At 43.0% G+C, this 26,374-nt stretch overlaps 2 protein-coding genes across 5 annotated transcripts; one reads left to right on the forward strand and one right to left on the reverse strand.

Moving 5' to 3' along the window:
• Positions 1–666: 666 nt before the first annotated feature.
• NAGA (alpha-N-acetylgalactosaminidase) lies at positions 667–15,462 on the reverse strand. Of its 2 annotated transcripts, XM_044454800.1 has the most exons (9): positions 15,393–15,462; positions 12,126–12,300; positions 9,396–9,570; positions 8,259–8,436; positions 5,477–5,571; positions 4,847–5,008; positions 4,483–4,680; positions 3,640–3,783; positions 667–2,881 (listed from the first exon to the last, which is right to left on the reverse strand). In XM_044454800.1, the coding sequence occupies exons 2-9, from the start codon at positions 12,281–12,283 to the stop codon at positions 2,699–2,701; spliced, it is 1,293 nt and encodes a 430-aa protein (XP_044310735.1). In that variant the 5' UTR covers positions 12,284–12,300; positions 15,393–15,462; the 3' UTR covers positions 667–2,698. The 2 variants fall into 2 exon arrangements, with proteins under 2 accessions (XP_044310735.1, XP_044310734.1); XM_044454799.1 differs by lacking the exon at positions 15,393–15,462 and having other exon boundaries at positions 12,126–12,550.
• PHETA2 (PH domain containing endocytic trafficking adaptor 2) lies at positions 3,766–26,083 on the forward strand. Of its 3 annotated transcripts, none has more exons than XM_044454803.1 (2): positions 3,766–3,864; positions 22,432–26,083. In XM_044454803.1, exon 2 carries the CDS (start codon positions 22,448–22,450, stop codon positions 23,252–23,254), a length of 807 nt encoding a protein of 268 aa, XP_044310738.1. In that variant the 5' UTR covers positions 3,766–3,864; positions 22,432–22,447; the 3' UTR covers positions 23,255–26,083. The 3 variants fall into 3 exon arrangements, with proteins under 3 accessions (XP_044310738.1, XP_044310740.1, XP_044310739.1); XM_044454805.1 differs by lacking the exon at positions 3,766–3,864 and adding an exon at positions 19,927–20,182 and having other exon boundaries at positions 22,433–26,083; XM_044454804.1 differs by lacking the exon at positions 3,766–3,864 and adding an exon at positions 20,208–21,639 and having other exon boundaries at positions 22,433–26,083.
• The last annotated feature ends 291 nt before the right edge of the window (positions 26,084–26,374 follow it).

A 26,374-nucleotide genomic window follows, 5' to 3' on the forward strand; every position in this document is an offset into this window, starting at 1 on the left:
TGCTAGCACAGTGTAATTAGCACAGGTTTCAAAGGAGTGTTTTGTTTAGTGAAATGACCCCTCCTGAAGCATACCATTAAGGAATGCAAGAAACAGTAAAGGTGCATCAGAAGGTTGCTGACAGCCCATGTGCCTTAACAGTTCAGGTTTATGTATCCAGAAAGAGTAACTTGCATACAAGAAGACATTGTGAAGTAGCCCTCCTGAACTTGGTGCCCTCCAGGTGTTTTGCACTTCCAACTCCCATCACCCCCGATTGTTAGGAGTTAATAGCATACAATACCTAGAGGGTACTACACTGGGGAGGCTTGTTCTGGATATTACTGAATGGCTGAATCACTATGTGGCTAATGTAGAAGTTGTTGGTCCAGCAAGCCTTCTGTCTTTGAAAGTTCTTGTTTAGGTTGATTTTGCTTTCCTGCTTCAATAAAAAGGACCCAGCCTAAGTGATTAGTAACAAGCCATGATTTCTACACTAAAGAGCAACCTAAACATATCCTTTTTCTTGAATATTGTAACAATATCAGAGCTTAAGTACTGAGTAGGGAGTTAGACTAGATAACCTCCAAGGTCCCTCTGAATTCTATACTTTATGAAGTATAGTATTTCTGAATTGTTCCACAATCAACTCATCACTTGAAACAATATGCTTTATTCAAAACCTGATTTAATTTAAAATGTTTTTATTATGTTGAAAAAAGCAGGCTATAGAGTAGATCAATACAACAAAGTAAAATAATCATAAGAACAATTATAAAAACAAAATTCACCTTGTAATAGTTAGAAAAATCAGGGAGAAATCCAAGAGACCTACAAAAAAGAGACTGTTTATGGGCTTTTCAGATGAATGGAATTGAATGATTCCAGAAGAAAGTCATTCTGAATTCCTTAAGCCCATGAGTGTAAATAAGAGCTTCTGTTTATTTAAAACATTTTTATCCTGTCCATTCCGATAATGGCTCAGGAAGTCTTCTAGGGGCAGCTACTGCTATTTCAAAGAGTTGAAAACTGATTCAGGGCTTGATGCATGAAGACAGCAGGAAGATTGAGAAAATACAAAAGTCAAGTCCTAATGGAATCATTATGAAGTGATATATCAGTTCTGGCATCAGAGGTAGTGCCCTTCCACATACCACTTGCTAGAGAACATGAGTGATAGGGTGCTGCTCCTTGCAGGCTTCCCACAGGTTGAACCCTCTGTGAAGAGAACACTGGACTTGATAAGCCTTTGGACTGTTCCAGCACAGCTCTTCTTACCTCCTTATGACAGGGAGATACAGGTCTCTCCCTATATAGCCCTTTCTGTGTCAAAATGGATTCTACCCAGAAGCAGAAATTTTGCATGCTCCCATCTCCTGTGTAATGCATAATTCACAAGCATGAGTTAAAACATGGGACCTAACATCTGTGACAGATTCCCTGTAAACCTGGTGGGTAGAAGCCACTTTCGTATAAGCATGCTCAGGAAAGCTACACAGTTGTATAACTTGTCTTTATATACACACAAATATTTTTAAATTTTTGTATGAATGCTGCAAGCTGCAGCCCATTCCACTTTCTCAGTGTGTGTATACAAATCTCATGTGCAGTTGGGTAGCACACAATTTCATGTTTATGCACATACACAGTGCTTTCTGATTAGCAGTTTTGTAGTATATAAATAGGCTACTTTACAGCTGGAGGGTATATTGCCTCTGAATACTAGATACAGGAACAAACTACATGCCCAGGTTGTTGCCTTTGCTTGCAGTCTGGGCAGGCATCTGGCCTTTGCCAGGAATAGGATGTTGGAATAGATGAACCTTTGATTTGTTCCAGCAAGGGATTGATACGTTCCTAAAATCAAAGCCACACTGAGCAACATGATAGAATTTTGGGAAAGTCTATAATTGAATACAGATGTAGGATACCCCTCTGTTAATCATCCCTTCCTGCAGATACAAAACTAGCAACTCGGGAGCAGGATAAGCAAGAACCCTTTTTCCTGACATTACTGCATTTGATTTTGTTTCCTCTTGCATTCTGAGGTTGCACATTCCTGGAAGAGTGAGTTTTACTACTAATACATTCAGATTGGTAATTTGCCTTTGTGAGGTACTAATTAGTTTCTTTCCCTAGTAAGATGTGTTGCCATGATTCTATGCTCCTTCCTTTCTCCCAGATTAGTTCATGAGGTGAAATTCAATTTAGCTGCCACTGAGACCAGCACAGTTAAAATACTTGCACTGCATGGAAGGAAGGAAAGAGGAGTAGAGCTAATTTGAAGTTCATTTGATCAGCAAAGATTTTTTCAATTGCAAGTAATCCAGGGCAAATTACTTTTCTGCAACCTATGGAATATCCTAATTTCCTTCAACTTAGGTTGATCTGAGCTTACACTTCTGCTATACAGTAGCTTAACACATCTGATTGTTTCAAATTATCTGGCCATCACTGAAGCAACTATGCAAACTTATAGTGCATATTTACACAAATGTGCATATTTACACAAATGTAACCCCTACGGAGTTCAGTGGGACTTATTCTAGCCTTAGTAATCCTTCCAAGTGAATCCACAAAATAAGGCCACAGAATTGAGCTTCCCCATAGCTCTTGGAGGTAGATAAGCAAGACATTTACCCTGCCTGTGTAAGATCACCATTTTGTACAATTGGTTTGCCTTTTCCACTTGGAGTTACCAGCAGTAATACCAGGAGCATCACAGTGTCACAGGGCTGAATTTCTTGACTTTCAGCTCCTGCTTGGCAAAACTGGAAGACAGGTCCAAGTATGCAGTTGGGTAAAGATACCACATGACTACTCCAGAGGGATTAATGACCACTGTGAAGTTGTCCGCAGTCTTTAAGCCACTGATGATTTCACCGGTATACACATTTTGTGCCTGCAATATGACAAGAAATAGTTGCTTAAAAGTATATTTGGATAAATAAATTGCCATGTATACATCCACTTGAGACCTGGCCAAAGATCGTGAGTAGCTATTTCAATGACACTATACAACATGCAAAAAAAAATCTGCAAATCTATTAGCTGGATTTTGAAAACAGCACCACCTTATCCCATCGAACCCTGCATTTCCTAAACAGCCTTTTGGAGGAAAAGGTTGCTGGTTCATGGTCTGTCTTGCTGTGTAGTATGATAATTTTCGAAAAGCAGAAGCAAGACTGTCCATAGTGCAATAATGCAAATGCTGCTCTGCATGAAAACAGATAATGGGTAAACAACACCATGTGGAGCTGGATCTCTTTATCATAGCTGCCTCCACAAAAAACGTGCAGCAGCAGAGCGAACAATCTCCTGTTCATGCAATGCACTACTGGACAGCGTGAGCTGCCCAAAGGTGGCTGCATTTAAAACAGCTTACAACACTGTGGACTGGTGGTGTCAATCAGACCTAGCCCAAGGGTGGGTCAGTGGATGGAGCCTAACTGCTGGAACGCCAAGAACGAAATTTCTCAACAGCTGCTGAGACTGCAAAGCACTGTTATTGGCAAGGGTGGGTTCTTGGAAGTTAGGTCTAGTGGAGGCCGCACCCCCTGCTGCCTGCTCCCAAGGACACCAGCACTGCTGATCCTGAAAGTGTGGGAATGGATATTAGATATTTATTCCTGCCCCTGCACTGCTTTTTGTTTTGCTTACCTCATATACAGCGTTCTGTGTAAAATTGAGTTGGGCAAGTGAGGTGGTGTAGCGGTACGGCATATCGGTCCTCCGGCTGAAGAAAACCAGAGCACTGGCTGAATGGGAAAGTGGCCGCAGAAATACATCTATGTAAGATTTCTCCTACAGAAGCAGATGAAAGGGCAGTAATCAGAAGACTCCTCTGGACATATACAGTACAGCAGAGCACCAGCAAAGACTAGTGTGTTAGTGTGTGTGTTACCCATGCATTTGGCTCTAGTTATTGATCTCTCTTCTACAAAAAAATCACTAAAGTCCTCTAGGTGCTTTTGCCAGATAAAATGAGATAGGTGGCTACTAAAGAAAGGACCCTTTCAGTAGTGGTACCCATCTATGGAATCCCCTCCTCAGAGAGGACTACCTGACACCAACATCGTAGTCATTTTGTTGCCATTAAAAACTTATTTCAGGCATTTTATGAATGACCTTTTAGTTCTTTCTGAAGACTTCCCTTTTATTTTGTTGCAGGTTTTACTCTGGTTTCATGTGCTACATTGTTTTTACTTTTTTTGCTGCTGAATTAATTTGGTTTTATCATGTGCTGGTTGTACTCAAACATTTTATTGTTTGAATTTTATGTTTTTAATGCATTGTTTGCAACCCAGAAAATTTGGGGTATTGGTTATTAACCAGAGCACTTGCTGAGTGGGAAAATGGCCCAGGAACACCTCTATGAGATTCCTCCTACAAAAATAGATGGACCTAAACAAAAGGTTCAGAAGAACATGTGTGTTCCAACCTCCAAAAGGTTCACTGGATATGTTTATCTAGTCACAGAATCCAGCCCTTGACCTCCCCTACCTTAAGGATTCTGCGTCCTTGGATTCCCAGGGGATCTTGGTTAATTTTGATCATCAACTTGTTCTGTAGAATCTCCAGGAAACTCTCTGAAATAGTGCGGAGATCCGTGGACATGAAGAGAGGAGCAGCCATCACAGTCCATAAGGCCATCTGGGACCGGGACTGTTCATAGCTGAGGCCAAAGTTTCCAATGATTAACTGCAGAACAGAGGAGTAGTTAAGACCGAACCTAGGAATGAGGGGCAATAAAAACAAAAGGAGAGACAGCAGTAGCTCAGCTTAGAAAAGGCTCTCATTGTTCTTTCCTGAGGTGTTGTCTCTCTTATGCCTAACTTTCAAATCAATCCCTTCTGCTTAACATTACCATGTCTGGGTCATTCCAATGGCCAGGGCCTGCTCCAGGCTGAATTACATCCTGATTGACAGAGAACCACTCCACAATGGAGAGGACGCTGTTCCAAGAGTCTTGTATGTCAGCATAGTTTCGCCAGAGATTACATATGTTTGCCAGAAAAGTGTAATTCACCTGAAAAAGATATGGAACAACTTTGTATATTTTTCTTTTGGGGATACAGGAAGCAAGGTGCAGATAAGTGTCAGAGAGTGGAAGAACACAGCACTACTATTGTAGCATCAGTTAGAACAATACTTAGATACTTAACATGACAAAACAAGCCACCATGAATGGTCAGGTTGTGTGAACCCAGTCTCTGTGTTGGATTTGGAACAGGAAGATGCAGATTTGGATCCTTCCTTAGTTGTGTAGTGTACTGGGTGACCTTCAGCAGTCATCAACCAATTTCCAGAAGCTCTTGCCAGTATGGTCAGTGATCAGGAATACTGAAGTCCAAAAGGTCTACTTTCTACCCATCCCAGTGTGGTTCCTTGTTTGCACTACCCAAATGATCAAAATGGAGTTGGAAAAATTCTGAAGAAGCTTCAAAGGAATGGTGTAACTACTTGCAGTCACAACACTTTCCCAGATATGCCTCACCTTAGGTGGGAGTCCCCCTCGATAGGCTGGCCAGCTACAGGAATAGGCAATAGGACGGCCTGTTGCGTTCAGAGCCTTGGTCATTCTAGGATAACCTTTTAAGAACAATATGGCACCGAGACAATTGACAAAGTGAATTATTATGTGAATGAGAGTAACACCTTGTATTTGGCTTAGAGAGAGTGGCACAAATTGAAAACAAAAGCATTTTTTAAAAGCAAGAACTCAAATGGGTTCTTACTCTAGGCCTAGAATCCATTCACCAGGACCTTCTCCCACAAGATAAACAGTTGTATAGCATTTTATAAGACAAACTCTACATGGGTTGCACATGTTGGTAGAAACATAGTCCCCCTTTCTTTTGTTGTGATATTTTTAAAACCACTGCAACTCTCTTAACTGTTTGCACTGTAAATATTAGGGTCCTTAGGCCTCCATTTTCATATCACAGTTGCCCCTATTTCATAAAAGACCAAATGTAGCATGGTGGTTAGAGCACTGAGCTGGGGCTCAGAAGATCCAGGATCCACTTGGCCATGAAACTCACTGGGCTCTCAGCTTACCCTACCTCACAAGCTTGTTGTTGTGAGCATAAAATGGAGAGGAGGAGGATTATGTAAACTGACTTGGGTTCTTTGCAGGAAAAGGGCAGGATACAGATATAAATAAGTAAATTATAAATACAAGCTGATATGACAGAAGGTCTCCAGTGGAGAGAACTGGAACCTATAAGAATATATTTAGCCACTGAGAAGCTGTTCCCTTATCAGAACTGTACTCTGCGTGAACATATAACAACTTCTTGGCACTGTTCCATCAGCAAGCATTTCAACCAAATGCACTTAGAAAATTCTGTGAAGAGATGATTAATCACATGATTGGCAAATGCACACACTTCTGTTGACCTTTCAGGATGGTTTAACATGCTCTTGACTCCATAAGGGAAGCCACAGCCTGAAGTGCATAAGAGCTGAGCAGGGCTGGGGAGGCAGAACGTTCTGGAGGGCACTCATTTGTAGGGTTGCCGTAAGTCAGAGACGACATGACGGTCCATAACACCAACAACGTGGCATTGATGGCATTCTCCTTCATAAAGGAGATCTCTAGAAACACAACTGCACTTATGTTTTAAGGAGAAGATGACTGGGAAATGGAGCTGGATGACATTTTTTCCATGTCACAGCCATTTTCTCCTGGGGTAGCAAGTTCTGTAGGATACGTCTCCATTTCAGCTTAAAAGGACAGGAGCACAAGATCAAGATGGAAAGCTTAAAATGAAATGTCTCATCTCAAAATTTGTATTGCAGAACAATTGGTTGCTATAATGAAACAGAATGGTTTGCAACTAGTCAGAACCTTTATACAACATAAGCATATGCAGCTTACACAAACTGCAAAATGGTACCTGCTTAGGGATAAGTTGTTGGTTGTTAGAGCTGGGCCAAGGTATTTTGTAGTCTGAGACAAAGTAGCTAATGCCCTTGTCTGCATGGGCTCAAGGCCAGGCAAGTTACTTGAACACATCTTCTACTCCCTGATGGAAAAACACAATAGTACAGAAGAGGCAATCTTATGGCAACTGAAACAGCATCCAGAGGCCATAGGATACTTTGGATTCCCAGATTTCAGGTTGAAAACAGAGCTCTGACCTTGGAGCGTGGGATCCATACTCCAAATCTTTCCTCCCCTCACAACTGGCACAAAAAGAACTCCCCTGGCTGCTTCTCTGAGGTCAGAAAATTGACCTTGGAGAGGAGGAGACTGGGACTGCCAAGATTTGAGGTATCCTGACGGCACGCCAGTCCCCGACCCCACACAAGGTGCCTCATCTAAATGGCTGACAATGACTGCCTAGCCGAATTGCAGAGTGGAGGGTGCGGGCAAGCGCTCTGTCCTGAATGCTCAAGAGCTTCCAAGTTATAATGCTTATAAGCAACAAGGGTGCTATCAATAGGACTGTTCCTAAATAGCTAACAAACTTGCTACCCTTTCATAACATCTAAAATCATTCTACTTGCTTGATGGTTAGATTCCCCCCGTTTGGCCCTCTCTGTACACAAAAGCAAAGATACTACACAGGATCACATACTGGAAAGTTAAATTGGTAACTCTGTGCACATATGTAAGGCTTAGCAGACAGATACATAGTAAGTAACCAGAGCTTTTAAGAAGCAAGAACTGGTAGGTACTGGGTAAAATGTGTTTTTCAAAGAGAGGAGAAGTCTCCACAAATTTTTGTAGTGCCATAAGCATTCATAAATTGAAGTCTCCACAAGTTGCTGAGATTGAGTACACAGAGGGCATGAAATACGTGATCCATATGAGTGCCAAAATGATGAAATGCATGAAATCTTGAAACAGCATGACATCTCCTAGATTCTAGTGTTTCTAAAAATGTGCTATTCCTTGGAGCCAATAGAAAGCCCACAGTAACAGATGCACTAGGGGACTTATTGTGTCAAGCATATTGTATAATGCTTCAGTTTAGAAATGCTTAATTTCATCCTGCCCCACTCGACCTTTTGCTTTTTTTTTCCTATAGAAGAACTACTTCTGATGCTTTAAAACACTTTTTAAGACTATAGATATAAACATGTTTGTTTAGAGTCAGTTCACCTAACACTAACCCTTCTGGAAAACACCCATATTTAATTAAAGGATTTTAAAAAACCATTAATGTTTATTCATTCTGTTCAACACCAGGTGTCAGTCTGGGCCCATGCATAATATGGAGCGCTGAAAGACGGAGCAAACAGAGGCAAACAGCAGCCTCACTGCTTACCTTGGGCTTGCTCATCTGCTGACGAGTAGCAGCCATCTAGCTTCAGCATGTCTACTCCCCACCTAGCAAATGTTGAAGCATCCTGTTCAATCTTGTCCAATGTGGTACCTGGGTACCCTGCACATGTGTGGGTGCCTAGATCACCATAAATGCCGAGTTTCAGCCCCCGTGAGTGCACCTGGGAAAATAAGTCAAGGCTTGGAGAAAACACCCATGGAGAAACTCTAAAGACAGGCAGTGTTCTCAAGTCAAAGCCATTGTCCTATTTTGTTAATTTTCAGAACTGGGGCCATGAGTGGGATGATATAAATTGGTGTCCTGCAACTGCAGGGAGTTGGACCCAATGGCCTTCATGGCCCCTTCCAACTCTACTATTCTATGATTCTTGGCATTTCAGAGGATCTTTTCTCATCTCTGACTGGAAAGCCTCCTCCAAATTCTCATGTGCAGCACATGTTCAGAGTTCATCAAAACCAATGCCTCAGCAACACTGGCTATAATTGATTGTAGCTACTTTAATCGATCATGGGTACAGTAATCCTCCCTGTGAGGGTAGGCACCCTGAAGGATGGGTATTAAATCTATTAAATAAATAATAAATCACCAATATGTCAATGCATGTGACCCAATTCTCACTGTAGCCTTTTCATCCCTCTTGTGGCTAGACAATACGGATCACAATGAGCCAAAGGGGGGTGGGGAGTTATCCACCCTTTTAACTATGTTGGATACATGCATTCTAACTTGTGCAAAGCAACCTGCTGAACTACATACAGATATAATAGCCCATCACACCCCAACCTTCATTTTTCTATGACAACTCACCCTCTACTTCTTACAAAACTCGACTGACACCACCCGCCCCCCCAACATACACACAAACTCCTTATTCCCCATCTGCTGCTGCAAGACACCTAGCTGAAGCCAGACTCATTCTTCCTCCAAACCCTTATCCTGGCCCACATGTGCCCTTCCCTGTACCACCCTGCAGGGTTGCTCTTCCCTCCAGCACTTTGGCTTGATTACCATTCCCTCCATCTCACTCTACAGCCAACTAAACAGGCATTTATTATTTATTTCAAATCACAGAGGGAAGATCACCCCGATCTCATGTCTGCATCAGGGCAGTCCACTCACATAATCTGCCAAGGCTTTGATTCCACTAGGGAATCTCTCTGGATCTGGAACCAGCTGTCCTGTTGCATCACGCTCCTTTGCCATCCAGCAGTCATCTATATTCACATACACATAGCCCAACTCCCTCCATCCATCTGTTGCCAGGCGGTCTGCCATATCCTTGAAGAGCTTCTCACTGTACCACAAGGAGAAAAGCAGGTGTTAAAATCATACCCATGTCCCTGGACTACCTGTGGCCATGGGAAGCATAGACCATCAACAATGGGGCAGAGCTGCTTAATGGACGAACGTGCTTTCCATGCAATATCTTATTTTCCCGCACAGATAGCAGCTTACCCCCTCTCCCCCCAGTGTTCTAAGTTTCTTCCAGACTGCCTGGGTTCATACAACACAGTAACTCACACTGAAGTGTTGAGTGTGGGTTATCACTGAAATGTGTGGATTGTCATGTCGTCTGCACTCAGAAGCAATAATAAACCATAGTTTTTTTTCATCACAAACCATTCACAGTTCGTAACCCAGCAACAAACTAGACTCTCTCCATGGGTTTTTCATGGTTAAGAAACCATGGCTTGTTCTCACTGCTGGATTGAGACAACACAAGAACCCATGATTCAGTGGCAACCCATCATATTGTGTGAACCCATCACTAGCTCTCCAGCTTTGTTCAGCTTTTTCACAGGAAGCTGGAAGTGGAATTAACGTTGATGCTTCATATGGTACTTAACATAGCAGCAGCACTTCATGAACCAACTCCTTCTAATATTTACTCGTAAATAAAAACCCCATCCACAAACCCTTTCACTGTAACTTAAAAGCTTTCTGCCCTTTCATTGCTTCCAGTTGAGCCCTGCACTGGAAAGCTTTCATTGCTGATTTTCCCAGCATTTTGTTTCCTTTCTTTTTAAAATAGTGAAGCTGTTCAGCAATAATCACATAAACAGCCAGAAGCCATACACTGGGCAGAAGGCAAAAACACAAGCCTTTTGATTAAGTGCCATGGCACTTAGCAGGTGCAGGTCCATATTGAAGTACTTTAATTTTCAGAATTTTACAGTGCTTTGAAACAAATATAAGGGATAAATATATTTCATTATTATTACATATTAAAAACTATCAAAGAATTTGCTAATAATGATATGTAGGTGGCAAAGTCAGAATTAAGTAAAACAACCTCCTTAACCCAGAACATTGCAACAGGGTATGACAAAAGCTTCTAAAATAATGAATAATGGTCAGCACCATGGTCTTATGTATGCACTGTAAGACTGGTAAACCAACTGCAAAACAAAGACAGGTTTCAGACTTACTGGTTTTAAGTGCAATTCCTTTTTAGAATCTTTGTAATTAAGAAAAAGAGCCCACATCTTCAGATAAAAGTGGAGATAGGGACAACCTGGTAGATATTGATCCAGTTCACAAGGCTGAACAACCCACTATGGCTTATTCAAGCTTTGATGGACTGAGGAGTATGTTGGCAGCCATTTTGAATATTCACTCTCCAGACACAGATACTCATGCAAAGCTGGTTAGAAGCACAGAAACAAGTTAAAGTACAGGAGGCAGAGGGTTGGAAGAACAAGAACGATAGGAAACTACAGTTCTAGGGTATAAGGATTCCTCAAGGAACTCCACTGGGAGATTTTTAACTTTTTCATAAATGGGTAAAGTGAGCAATGTAACCAAGTTTACAGATGACACTAAATTAGTCAGGCAATAACAACAAAATAGGATTGCCAAGAGGTCCAGAAGGATCTTACCAAACTGAGTGAACAGGTGCTAAAGTAGCGCCACCTGCATCCCTCTTTACACACGTATCTTTACACAGATCTATGATACATGGAGTTCTGCTTGTTGCACTTGAAAAAGAATGTTGTAAAACTGGAAAAAAGTGCAAAGAAGGGCAACCAAAATGATCAACGGGCTAGACTAGAGGAACTGCTGCATGTGTAACATCTGGGAGCTATTTAGTTAGAATTGAGGAAAACAGTGAAAGAGAGCATGATGGAGGTGTATTACATTATGCATGGTATAGAAAAAGTTTTTTCTTCCCATCTCAAAATTCTACAAAGAAAATGGTAGGACATTCAGGACAGACAAAAGAAAGTAAGTCTTCACACAGCATATATTTTTAAATATGCCACCTGCTTCTGCAAGATGTGGCACTGGCCACCAACTTAGCTTCCTTGAAAGACATTATCAAAAATCCTGGAGGACAATGAAGCACAATGCAATGAATTGTCAATGCTGTGGATTCTCCACAACAAGTGAGTAAATGAAGGATGTGATTACAGAGAAAGGGGCTAATATGGAAGGAACTCTAATGTCTCCTTCCTATGGAATGGAAATTCTCTCCTATACTCCCCATGGAAAGCCTTCCCTGTGACCCCAGCTTTGAACAAAACAGGCTGTGACGCAATTAAACTAAAGGATCTCATAAGCAAAAGTCTAGACCAAGAAATCTGTTGACACTCACCCATGCTCTAGGCTTGTCACTCCCCATCAAACTTTTCCCAGTTTTTTTGTGAAGTGGAACTCAGTTAGCAGAAAGTACAGTGCAGAAAGGTTGAAAGTAGCATATGTTGGAAGGGGAAAATAAAATTGGGTTTGCTCCAAGGTATCCTTCCAACCAGACAAATTTAGCCTAGTGTGAATTGGGTACCCATTTCTTCCTAGCTTTCCTCACCCTTGCCACATTTATAAGCTGCATTCCTTAGTTCCTCCACTTACCTGATGCAATTATGAGGATCCGTCTTGCAGTCAACATTACAACGAAATCTCTCCCATGAAAGCCATCCCATTGGGGGCGTTCTCATAAGCCCATTCTCCAGAGCCAAGGAGGAGCTGGCTAGGGCTAAGAGGACAGAGACAACAAGCTTCATGACCATGGACTGATGCTTCAGTGCTGCAGGGAAGGGAAAAATACTTTTCATCAAGAAATGGGAAGTCTCTAATTAACTATTGTTTCCTGTTTGACTCAAATGACTCAACTAACATGCTTCATTTCATCGCACAGTGCCACGAGTTCTCACCAACACAATCTTTTTCCACACCATCATTAGACACAGACTGTGCATCCTTCTCAACCTCACTCCCATTTCCATCCCTGTTCATTGTCACATCAACTCTCTTCCTCTCTCTCTTGCTATATGAGGGTATATCCTGGAGACCCTATTAAAAGTTCACAGCAACATAGGCAAGTTGGTGTTCAGACCCTTTGCTTTCTTTAAAGCTCGCCACCACTAACAAAGAAATGTTAATAAATAGGGTGCTAGGAAACGACTGGTAAAGAAGCACCATGAAACACAGCAGGAGCAGCTGCAGCCTAGAAGTGAAAAGTCTAGCGCTTGCTCTCTGGTAGGTTGCAAATTCAATCCAGGCATCTGTGTGGAAGAAAATCTCATTAGCAGGGCGCAAGTCTTTTGCCAGGGCCCCAAAGAGCAGGGCATATCAATACTGTATATGGAGGCCCATTGGGCTGACTCAGGAGAAGACAGTTTCAACTCAGTAGTTAAACCTCTCTGCAGCATTAACCTAGCATGCCTAGGAGTGAGTTTGTGTGTAAATAAAGCCCACGCAAAGGATCAGACCCTGATTTCATATTCTGGTTGGTAATTAGCCATTAAACCACAGTTCCCTGGTTTTGATGTAACAGGAAATTCCAGCTTAACAAACTAGGATGGAAGTGCCAAAGTGCCACAAGAGCAAGAGCAGAAGGGAGGGATGTGAAAGTGATTTTGAGGCAACGCAGCTCTTTCTCTCTTGAGATGAACTATGTTGATAAGAATAACTATTACCCAACTCTGAAATCCAGTCAAAAACTATGTGCAAAACCAGGGGCATTGCTAGGCCTGGGCCAATGAAATCCCATCTATTTTTCCCAGGGCCTGGAGAGTTGGTTCCTATTAATGGAAGTTTTTCCATTTTTCATTTTGGCTTTGTTTAATTGCTGCACAAGTGGCAATGTCAAGGAAGGTTTTGCTTAGGAAATGACAGACTTACTTTCCCCTTGCCACATACCACAACTTCTTCTCTGCCTACTCAAACCTCTCTCTATTATTATTATTATTATTATTATTATTATTATTATTAAACATTTCTATGCCGCCCCTTGCCGAAACCTCGGGGCGGCTTACAACACGAATTATTTGTTCACAAATAACATGCAGCAGGGTATGAATTAGTCACCTGGTGCCTTCCTTATATTCTTTTCAGTACCAGGCAAAAACCTTCCTTTAAAAAAAAAATAGTGTCACTCGACCATATTTTATTAACACTGTATTTTAATAAGTTGAAGTTGGTATTTATTGTGTTTTATCTTGTGACTGTGAGCTGCCCAGAGGTGCTGTAGCACAATGGGGCAGCATTCAAATGTTTTAAACAAATAAATAAATATTTTACTTGAGATTATTTGGATGAAAAATTAATTTCCTGGTTCTGCCTCCTGTGAAATTTAAATAAATCATACTAATTCCTATTTTTGCATATACTGAAATAAATCAGCACTAGCAAATTGTATGCCCCAGATACTTTGTGGAAGTGTCTATAGTAGCCATGGAAATAAGTCCGCAGATATTACTAATCTTGATGTGACCTCACTTGTCCACGTTAGCCACTGGCAGCCTAAAAGGAAATGAAACCAGTTTCCCAAAGTTCTTCTGCCTCACCTGGTTACTAAGATGCAAATCTTGGACAGTGCAGGTGACCAAGTAAACGGTCACATACAAGTCTGGTTTAAGGACTGAAGCTGACTTAATACAAAATTCCTGTGTATTGCATATGCATTTGCTGGCAAGCCAGCATTCATACATATGCATGAGGAGCAGCTCATTTTTTGAGGGGAAAATATTCCCCTTTCACAAGGAACTGAAACTTTCCTACTTACGTGTTGCAGTTTCATGCAGTGCTCTATCTTCATGATGCGGAAGCCTAATGGCAGTGCACTCTTATAAATGCTTACTCAGACAGAAGTCCCCTGATGAGTTCAGTAGTACTTGCACCCAAGCTTAGTTTGCAACCAAACTACTCCAGCAAACTGAGGTCTCCACAACATAATCTCACACTGTTCTGATGCTTTCAGAGGAAGGTGAGTCCATGTTCTTGTCATCTCCACCTGAACTGGCCCAAATTAGGCATAGTGTTTTCTGAGCTATTGCCAAGTGCTCCCTCACCGGCAGAAGTCAGAACAGGTGCTGGTGCTCCATTAGAAGATGCATGGATTGCTCGAGCTTGAAGAAATAAAGACTCCTTCATCAAGCACTGCATGCAAGCAGCCACAATGCTGTTGGTAGCTGACCATTAGGTTCCCTGCCTTACCAACCACACTAAGTATGAGTCATGTAAAGTCAAAGCACCCTGTAAAGTAGCCCTTAGTCACACCATGGCCAACAGACCTGGAAGGTGCATGAGACCAGTGTGTAGGTTGTAATCATTTGGACATGGATTGTGCAGGCAGGCAGGAAATGACCTTAGGAATCACACCGGTTCTGAGGAAGGCAAAGCACAATCCAAGTTCAAGGAAACAACCACCAAATAAATTCCGTTTTAAAATGAATGGCACTTCCCCCTTTCATAGTTACATTTTATCTCTTCCTTGGTACAAAGCAACTGCCTCAGTGCACACGAAGAAGCTAATCTATATTCGCCTACTTCCAAGCACGAGTTATACTGGATTAAGAGGATGTGGAAATAATTGTGGATAATGAACATTACGATAATTTTACCAGTTCCTATACGATCTAATCAATCTTCCGATTCTACAGTAAATGGTTGTTTGCCAAAGTTAGTGCACAGCAGACGCGGTGAAAAAGACTGAAATCATCCTCCCGATAAGCAACAGATACATTCTTTATTCGCCTATTTGTGTTGCGGGAAACTGCAATCGTGAGGAATAGAAACGACTCATCGGAAACCACTCTGTACACCAGCTTGAAAGCAGCATCCGCGGAAGCACCAACAAACACGGGCAGCAAGGCAAGCCACACTCGGATCACTTACCACGTGAGAAATCCACCTCCACTAACCACTGACGCCCCCCAGACTGCGCCGCTTCGCTTCCGGAGAGGCTGCTAATCACGTGTTTCCACTGAGATCACATGAGCAGCTTGAACATCAGCTGATCTTGGTACTTGGCACGCTGCCAGCAAAGACCGCCGGTGGCTAGTTGAAAGCAAAAGAGGAGTATCGAAGACCTCAAGGAATAGTCTGATTCTACATTCAGCTGTATAGACATATAGCATTAAAGCATGCACTGTAGAACCGGAGGAAATGTGTGTGTCTTACTTAGCTCAGAGGCACAAACAAAGCAACCTGAAAAGAGTTGAAGTTCGTACACTTAGGCGTTGCAAAGTAATTTTTAAAAAGAGAAGACCAAATAACGAGATGCATTGACTCTATTTGTTGCTGTTAGTTGCGAAGTCGTGTCCGACTCATCACGACCCCATGGAAAACATTCCTCCAGGCCTTCCTGTCCTCCACCATCCCCTGGAGTCCACCCAAGCTCACACCAACTGCTTCAGTGACTCCATCTAGCCACCTCATCCTCTGCTGTCCCCTTCTCCTTTTGCCATCTATTGTTCCCAGAATTAGGCTCTTCTTCAGGGAGTCCTTCCTTCTCATTAGGCTGCCAAAGTATTTGAGTTTCATCTTCACTGTCTGGCCTTCTAAAGAGCAGTCAAGGTTGATCTCCTCTAGGACTGACTGGATTAATTGCCTTGCAGTCCAAGGGACTCGAAGGAGTCTCCTCCACAATTCAAAGGCCTCAATCCTTTGGTGCTCAGCCTTCCTTATGGTCCAGCTTTCACAGCCATGCATTGCAACTGGGAAAAACACAGCCTTGACTATACGCATTTTGTTGGCAGGGTGATGTCTCTGCTTTTTACTATGCTGTCTAGATTTGCCACAGCTTTCCTCCCCAGGAGCAAGCATCTTTTAATTTCTTGGTTGCAGTCCCCATCTGCAGTGATCTTGGAGCCCAGGAAAATAAAATCTGTCACTACCTCCATTTCTTCCCCATCTATTTGCCAGGAAGTGAGAGGACTGGTGATCTTAGGTTTTTTAATGTTGAATTTCTTCACCCGCATCAAGAGGCTCTTTAGTTCCTCTTCACTTTCTGTCATTAGAGTGGTATCATCTGCATATCTGAGGTTGTTAATATTTCTCCCAGCAATCTTAATTCCAACTGGTGATTCATCTAGCCCCGCCTTTCTCATGATGTGCTCTGCATATAAGTTAAATAGACAGGGCGACAGTATACAGCCTTGCCGAACTCCTTTCTCAATTTTGAACCAATCAGTGGTTCCGTGCCCAGTTCTCACTGTTGCTTCTTGACCCGCATATAGGTTTCTCAAGAGACAAATAAGATGGCCTGGTACTCCCATCTCTTGAAGAACTTGCCACAATTTGTTGTGATCCACACAATCAAAGGCTTTAGCATAGTCAATGAAGCAGAAGTAGATGTTTTTCTGGAACTCCCTAGCTTTCTCCATGATCCAGCATATGTTGGCAATTTGATCTCTAATTCCTCTCCCTCTTCGAAATCTTTTCTGTACTTCTGGTAGTTCTCGGTCCACATACTGCTGGAGCCTAGCTTGTAGGATTTTCAGCATCACTTTGCTAGCATGTGAAATGAGTGCAAGGGTGCGGTAGTTTGAATATTCTTTGGCATTGCCCTTCTTTGGGATCGGAATGTAAACTTTTCCAATCCTGTGGCCACTGCTGAGTTTTCCAAATTTGCTGGCATATTGAGTGAAGCACTTTATTGCATTGTCTTTTGGGATTTTGAATAGCTCAGCTGGAATACTGTCACCTCCACTAGCTTTGTTGTTGCTCAGACTTCCTAAGACCCATTTGACTTCACATTCCAGGATGTCTGGCTCAAGGTCAGTGACCACCCCATCGTGGTTATCAGGGACGTTAAGCTCTTTCTTGTATAGTTCTTCTGTGTCATCTTGCCACCTCTTCTTAATCTCTTCTGCCTCTGTTAGGTCCCTGCCATTTTGGTCCTTTATCATGTCCATCTTTGCATGAAATGTTCCCTTCATATCTCCAATTTTCTTGAAGAGATCTCTGGTCCTCCCAATTCTATTGTTTTCTTCTATTTCTTTGCACTGTTCATTTAAGAAGGCATTCTTATCTCTTCTAGCTTTTCTCTGGAATTCTGCATTCAATTGGGTGTATCTTTCTCTTTCTCCCTTGCCTTTCGCTTCCCTTCTTTCCTCAGCTATTTGTAAAGCTTCCTCAGACAGCTATTTTGCTTTCTTGCATTTCTTTTTCTTTGGGATGGTTTTAGTTGCTACCACTTGTACAATGTTGCGAACCTCCATCCAAAGTTCTTCAGGCACTCTGTTTATCAGATCTAATTGCTTAAATCTATTTGTCACCTCTACTGTATATTCATCAGGGATATGATTTAGGTCATACCTGAGCGGTCTAGTGCTTTTCCCTACTTTCTTCAACTTAAGCCTAAATTTTGCAACCAGAAGCTCATGATCTGAGCCACAGTCAGCTCCCGGTCTCGTTTTTACTGACTGTATAGAGCTTCTCCATCTTGGCTGCAGAGCACATAGTCAATCTGCTTTCTGCGTTGACCGTCTGGTGATGTCCATGTGCAGAGTCGTCTCTTGGGTTGTTGGAAAAGAGTGTTTGCTATTGAATTGCATTGAATCTATAAACGGAGCCAAAGCCTCGAAACTGGAAGAACTGAATGGAGCTGTCATGGACAGGGCATTTTGGAGGGCTTTCCTTCATAGAGGGTAGCCAGGAGCCAGATGACACATAGCGATGAACAACCCAGGTCCCCATGAGCAGGATACTTTCCCCTTCCAGGTGCCTTAGCAAGAGGTACATTCCAGAGCTTTTTTTTTGGGGGGGGGGTGGAGGCAGGCAGTTTACAGTGAGCGAAAGAGTACAGGGAAGAATACGGTTGGTAAGTGGCATTAGGAGAGTGCCTTATTCGAAAATAAAGTTTTGGCTGGGACAAATTGCTCGGACAACTAGACAGTCTTGCAGAAGTGAATTGTGAAGGGTAGATGCTTATCACGGCTATCCTTTCAGGTGCTCGCAGTTCTCATCTCCATGGGAAGCAGGGCTTTTGTAAAGCGAGTGAGTCTAAGTTGCCCATTCCAGACCAGGTCACCCCAAGCTATTTTGCATAACAGTAAGGAACATCGGTAGCATGATGAGGGGCTAGAATGGGAAGAAGCCCCGGTGGTGGTTTTTAAGCCACTCCTTGTGTGCGCCTCTTTGGGTTTGGATGGCACTGGAAGCAGCATACTGTAGCCAAATTGTGCAGCGCATCACTGGCATGTCCCCACTCCCGCAAGATCGAGTGAACCTGCCGTTGTTGCTCAGTTAGCGTGAGGGCGTGGAGGCGACCGATGGGGTCAGTGTCCCTGCTAAGAAAAGCTCCTGAGTCCTGCATCCCTGCGAAAGCTGGCTCTGCTGCTGCTCCTCGAGGAGGCTCTCCTGGTGGATGAATTGACGTGGCTTACGGCTTGCTTTGGGGAGTTTAGGAGTGTATTCAGGCTGCTTCTACTTCTCTGCATCTGAATAAGTAACTGGGATCCAGCAGCTGATTTCAGCCATGTAAAAAGTTGCAGACACATCAGCGTTCTGCTCAGAATGGCTGCCTTGCTCCCCACCCACTTTAAGGAGAGTATGATACGTCCTAACTTAATTAGGCCTAACATGGACTTTGCCTATTTTCCCTGCAGTCACACACTGGGTTGACACTTTCATCCCGCTATCCACCAGAATCGCAAGATTGCCTTCTTGGGCCATCGTCAAGAATGGTCGCCGTGAGTTGGAGAGGACTTGACGGCGCACAGCAACCACAGATGCATGGGACGTGCCCTTGCTTCCTTTCAGCGTTTATCGCGATGTGGTGCCCTCTTGTGGCTGCAAGTTTAAGTAACTAGGAAGCTTTAAGGAAAAGGACTGGTTTTGCAAGGTCTTTGTTTACGTTTTCGCGCAACAGAACTGTGGCACTGCACCATCAGCAGCTCCTACCAATTTTCTTTTACTTGCTCCTTATTCTCCACGATCCTAATATAACAAGAATTGTTATGACGTAGCACAGAAAATAGCTTGGAAGAATTGTATTTTCTAGAGATTTTGTTCAGCCTGACCTTTTGCACCAAGTTGTAATCCAGACAGCCTTGATCTTGAGTTGAGCGGGGGATTCCCATGGAAAGTGACAAACACCCTCCACACACGAGAGACACCCCACCCCCAATAAAAATAGGATTCTGGGACAAGAAATCCTGGAGGAGGAAACGGAGGAGAATGCAGACACGGGGAAGGGAGGAGTTGGATGTAAAGTATTAAACCTCGTACACAGTGTGAAATGAAAGATGACACTGTTAAGAAAGCCTGGGAAACAACCAAGAAGCCATAAAGAGTACCAAAAGTAAATCAGTTCTTCCGCGCGGACACACAGTAGGATTCTTCCATACGTGGCTTTTAGGAGCTCGAGAGAAAGCAGTGTGTGGCGGGTGGGGGAGGGATCAGATAATACAAGAGCGTGATACCTCCTCTCCGGGATGAGAGGCTGCTGGAAAACCTGGACTTCTAAAGAGCTACTTCTGGAGGATCCCAGTACTCCAGCGATGATCCTGAGTTCCGGGTTTTGCACTACGAAAACCCACACCAATAATACTCGGAGTTCAGCAGAGAAAGAGGGAGGACAAAACTACCTCTTAAAACAAGATGGAAAAGCAGGCAGGGCGAACTGCCTAAGGCAGAACTGAGCGACAATCCAAGAGATTAGTTTCCTGAAGTTGAGCAAGGTAAGATACGTGTGTTCCTCACCTCCTTTTTTTGAGCAAGCCTGCTTTTGAACACAAAATCGTCTCCCACAAACTGCCTTAACAAAATTATCCATTTCGCTGCCCCACATGCCCTCAGTCTGAGCTCTGGGCCTTTAAAAGGATCTTCATGGGGAGCATTTAGCTCTAAGGATTCAGTTCAGTGGTCCATTGATCAAACGCCATGTTCTACCACGCCTGCTTCATGGGATTGTGCATGATAACAAACCTCTCCAAATTCCAGTTGGCTTCCATTGTACTGCCAACGTGCAGAAGAACCTCCAGATAACATGGAAGGGAAGATCTTAGTCGAGGCGAATGCCTTCTTCCTCCTTGGATGGACAGTTATAGATTGTACAGAGGCAAACCCTGTCACTCGATCTTACTTCCGGCACTTGATTCAGGGTTTAATGTGGGGGTCTTTCCTAGTCCTATTGAAGATGCCAGGGATTGAAACTACAACTGTCTGCATGCAAATCCTGGATCAGTGGCTGGACTTAGTGATGGACTGTATCAATAAACTGAATCTGAATCCTGGAAAGATGGAGGCCTCATGGGCAAGTTGTTTCTGAGTCTGAGAGAAAAGCTTTAGGCCTACTCTGGATGGGATTTCACCCCCACTGAATGGTCAGGTGTGAGGAAGCAGACACAACCCAGGCACCAACCAAACAAGGGCGCCAGTCACTGCCTTTGCCACTGAATCATCAGGATGGGTTTGCACAAAGTGGCTTGGGCTTGGATGAAATATAAAGATTTGAGCCAAAATACCTAAACACACTCTCAGAAAGCAGGGATGGACAACATATTGGTAGATAAGCCTCCAGGAGCAAAATAGCTTTCTTTGACTCTTAATCCCTTGTTCTTGAAGATTGTCTAACGGGAGTAGTGCAGCTCTAAGCCTGAAGCAGCAGTGTGTTTATGAAGTTGAAAATGAACATGTAGCCAAGAGCAGGCCAACTGCACAAGTCATCGAAACAGTGACTTGGATAGTAATACCAATGAAACTGCTTGCAACTGAAGAGGATGTTCACCACCCAAGAGTGGAGCTGTTGCAGAAATTCTGGAAGGCTGGATATAGCACTGAGATTCTGCACCCCTATTCAATGAGTGAGAAACTATGAAGGATTGTATTTAGTGCATGGCTTCTGTCCTGTTCTGTTTCTGGGTCATATGTGTGTGTCCATGTTTTAAAATTGAAATGTTTGTTATCTGTTTCAGCTGATATTCAGCATTTTTGCACTGCCTGACATCACTAGCCAGGAGAAAAGATGCTTAGCAAATCCTTGTGACTAGAAACTGTCAAAGAATTACAGCCTAAACAACATCAGTGTTGATCCTTTCTTTGCTTCATGCACTATTCCTGTGCCAACAAGAACAGATTCACCAACAGGGACTGGGCTACACTGGAGTTTACTTTTCTCAATGATGAATAGGGGCAGGTGAGAAGACAGAGCAGTTTCACTAAGTGAGCAAAGAAAAAGCTACAGTCAGGTGCTGCTAAGAATAAAAATCTTCCATGGAGTCTGTTTCCATCACACCAGAGCAGGGAGGTATTAAAAAGTACATGGTAATACTTGGAGGAAAACACTATTTGGGCCACTTGTGGCAACATCAGTGATGCTTAATGAGGTGCAAAAACAGCATGCAAGCTTGCTTGTTACATTACAAGCTGCTTTGCAGAAGGGACCCTCATACTGTCCTACCACTAGTTGCCTGCCCATTTTAAAGCAATGATGTGGGGACTGTGCATTTCCCCAAATGGATCTGAGAGAAGGATTCTCTGTTTGTTAGAATGATTGCTGCACCGGCAGTTACTTGGCTGACTAACGCCCCTGCTTATCATTTCCACATAGAAGTGCCCACTGGATGACTTTTTAGACCCACAAACACAGAACATTACACTGAAACCAGCACTTCATGTGCACATGAATAAAGAAATGTCTTTTGTAGCTTACACAGATCATGTAAACATTTTTTTAATCCCTTGAGGAAATCCATTCCTTTTATTTTTGTGTTGTTAAGCACTAGAACTAGCTAGTCTGCTCCTGGATAGTTTAATCAATATTTAGCATTATAAGATGCTTATAAAAACGACTCAGAACTTAGGAACGTAAGGGCCTGGCCCAGCAAAACTGTCAGCATTTTATGGGGCTGATTTTGTAGACCTTCAGAAACAGTCTTGGGCCTGTGTTCCAAGTGGTCATTCAAGATTTCTCTCTTCCTCTCCCCCAGGGTAGGATTACAACAATGAAGCTGAATGAGCGCAGTGTGGCTTATTATGCCACAAGTGACTCTCCCACAGACCATGCCGGCTTTCTGCGCAAGCGTGTGGAGCGTCACCACCACCACCACCACCACCACACCACCTCCTACCACCGCCACTGGTTCATCCTCAAGGGTAACTTGCTATTCTATTTTGAAGAGCGGGAGAGCCGTGACCCCCTGGGCCTGATTGTGCTGGAGGGCTGCACTGTGGAGCTCTGTGAGGCTGCCGAGGAGTTTGCGTTTGCCATCCGCTTTGATGGCACCGGTGGCAAGGCCTATATGTTGGTTGCCGACTGCCAGGCTGCTATGGAAGCTTGGGTGAAAGCACTTTCACGGGCCAGCTTTGATTACATGAGGCTAGTGGTTAAGGAACTAGAGAAGCAACTAGAGGAGGCCCGGAAGAGCTTGGATGCCTGCTATAAATTGCCAAAGAAGTCCTCCACTGGTCGGAAGAGACACCTTTCTAATCCCATGATGGTACCTGTACAGGAGCACCCTGTCATCTTGGAGAATGGCTACTGCACGTGGGACAGCGGTGGCACTCCTGCAGGAATTGTTCCTTTGGACACTGATGGGGGGCATTTGAAACCCCCGCCCTTACCTCCTCGTCGAAGGTTTGCAAGCAGCAATGTAAACACAGCACTTGCTGCTGGCCCTGTTGTTGCTGTACAGGAAAGTCCTGTATCTCCAGAGACAGCCTGTTTCGCCAAGTTACATGACTGGTACGGTCAGGAGATTGCAGAGGTGAGAAGGGAATGGCTGGAGAGTCAGAAAAGAGCAAGCATGTGAACACAACAAGGAGAGGTGTGTGTTGGGGGAAGACATGGACCCAGGGTGTGCAAGGGTGAGGAGAACAGAGAAATGGACATCAAGCAGGTTTTCGCAGATCTCTTGTTTGCTGATTGTTCTCCCCGCTAACAAAATTGCCAAAGTACTGATACTGCTTTCTGGAATAATTAATTGCAGATTCTGTGTTTCTTACTACCACAACTTGATAATTCCAGGGGATATAAAAATGACCACAATATCCCTGAAACCTAACTATGTACTATCTGTAACTCAAGCAGAAGGTGTATGCAAGAGGCTATGGTGTACTTTCACATATCAGTGTGAGACACAGGGCTTCTCTACATGAAGCTTTTAATTTGGCACTTTGTTTCCAGACTCTTTATAGAATTAAGATCTGCTCTTTTATGCATTCTTTCTTTCTCCATCTTCCTATGTGTTCTATCACACAAATGCAAGGTGGCACTGTGGTATAGCAGAATACCAAAAGTAAATTCCACCATTTCCAGACAATGCTACACTTTTCTTAATCTAAAAAAGCTGCAGAACTGCTTGGAGAGCACAGGAAAAGTCCTGGAAGATGATGACATTGTGTAAAGCACCTGCAAATTACTGTGAGTGCAGAATAATGAGCGCATAATAAATGCCTCATACAAAGAAGCTCTCAAAATAGTGCTCTGGTTCTCTATGTTGGAATAGTAGCTTTGGGATATATGAGAGGATTCTCTGATCAACATTCTCTCCCTTCTTCCATAACAGTGTTATTAAGGGACTGATCCTGGAGCCCTGAGACATTGTCTGGAGCTGGTGGGGAGTACAGGATACTTTGGATTCCTTAGTTCAAGGTTGGAGACTGAACTCTGATCTCAGCCCTGGGAATCTGCACTCCATGCCAGCTGCTTCTCCAGGGTTCAACTTTGGGAATTCAACCTTGGAGAGGAAGGAAGTGGAAATGGAGATATTGCAGAGGGAGGGATACAAGCTTGCTCTCTGCCCCCTCCCCGAAGTGTTCCAGACAAAAACTGACTATCTAGCAAAATAGTAGAGTAGGAGGTGAGTGGAGGTGGAGCTTGCCTCAGCTGCTCTAAGTTTGTGGGGGGCTTATAAACACTGAGGACACAACCCATAGGATTATGCCTTTAACGGTATTTAATCTTGATATTGCAGTTACTTTATGACTTATGCTGGAGAGTTAAACTGTGAGTTAAACAGCATGATAGTTAGGTATCTTGCCCTATTCACTAGAACATCCAGCACCTGTAGCCCAACTGGAATATTCTATGTGCATCACATGCATTATGTAGACGTTATTGACAACAACCTGAAATGGTAGACTAGTATCACTATTCCCTCACTGCAGATGGAGCAAAGGTGAGAGAATAGTAGCTTGCCAGGACACTTAGTGAGTTCTCAGCCAAAGGGAAAATGAACCCAGGAACTTTCCAGTTCACTTTCTTAGCTGCAACATTGCACTAGCCCTCATAAAATAAAAAGGCACTAGCTGTCCCAGGTCTAACTCTGGCTGACCTCAGTACTTGTGCTTTTTTCTACATTTGAGTCAGCATTTCAAAACTCCCATATTTCTCCCATACTATTAGGTAATACTAAGCAACCTCAGATCCTCAGCATCACCATCTATACAGTTGTTTCCTAATGATGGCCTAAAGCTGCATGTGTTCTCTCTGTTCAGCACGTTGTTCTTTCTCACTTCTGTTCATAACTCTGCACAGGGCTGCTTCCAGATGCAGCTTATATTGTGCAATTCCAGTGTTGTTCATGGAATTTTACAGGGAGTTTATACATCAGCATCATCAGTTTGTAGCCCTCTCATGTATCCCCATCACTTTTACTTACCAGAAAAAAATCCATTAAAGAAGAAAAGATGGATTAGTCCCACAGTGCCTTTCGATTGATAGTACTATGGGCTCTTTATCTGGAAGCCCCCAGGTAAATTACACTGGTGCTTCAAAACTACATTTCAGAATGACCCTTTTGGATATTAAAGCACATCTCTTGAATGTTTACAGTTCAGTGTTTGCTTCACTCCAATTCTTGTGCAATAGTAACAATGCTAGGAAATGATTGTTACCTGAGAAGAATGAAAGGCCCCCATGGGCTGGACTATGGTTAGAGTTTAAAATTCTAAACCACTTTAAGTACAGTCACTCAGTTATGAGTTTCATGATTATGAATCTGAGAGCTACTACATATAGCAAGCCTGCACAGTCTATAGTGTGCAGTGTTACACATTAGATTGCAGTGTTACTGATTTCTGATCATTGAGATCCCGTTTGCTTTTCAATGGTCTTGCACATTAGTGACTACAATTAATAGTTCAGCCAACAGAACAATTGTTTACCACTCCTTGATGGCTCAGACCAAATCAGTGCTGGTAATAAGCATTTTGTCTGTTGTTAGACTATGGGCAAGTGCAATACTTTAATAAAATGACTCTTCCAGCTGAAAGAAAAGAACCACTCTGTTTTAATTAAGACAAAATTAGGCTGCCATGACAAATAGCATGGCAGTTCCAACAAAAGTGAGAAGTGGTGATTATCTGAAAGGTGATTATACTACATCTGACCCCAAAGGCAAACTTTCCTCCAGCAGTGCTGACCTGGAATATTGTCATCGGTAGCTCATATATTTACTAGTTTCAAACAATAAAAGAAAGCTAACATTTTCATGGTGTTTTACATTCTGGTAATGTTGTATTACATGTATATTGCATGCCGTTATTATTTTTAAAAGGATCTTTGCATGTGTTGTATTTTATTCCTAAAACAAGAATGTGCAGTATTATTTCATAGTTATTTGTACTTCAAACTTAATCTTGAATAAACTTATTTTTTCAAAGGTAGCTTTTGCTTGGACACTTACTCTACAGTGCCTTTTTTGCATGCTAAAGCACTTACTTCTAACGTGCTGTAAGAGCAGTCCTGCTGCATCAGACAAAAGGCCAATCTGGCCCACATCCCATTTCCCACAGTGACCAACCAGATCTTTCTGGCAAGGTGACTAGGAGACTGATGGAATCCAATAAATTTATGAATGCTTTTGGGGGTTTTCCAGTGGAAAGAGCTCACAGGCATTCTGTGAGAAATCGCACTGTGAAACGGTGAG

This window comes from Varanus komodoensis, unplaced genomic scaffold (assembly GCF_004798865.1).
Source record: "Varanus komodoensis strain SLA01 unplaced genomic scaffold, ASM479886v1 scaffold8, whole genome shotgun sequence".
Taxonomy (NCBI): domain Eukaryota; kingdom Metazoa; phylum Chordata; class Lepidosauria; order Squamata; family Varanidae; genus Varanus; species Varanus komodoensis.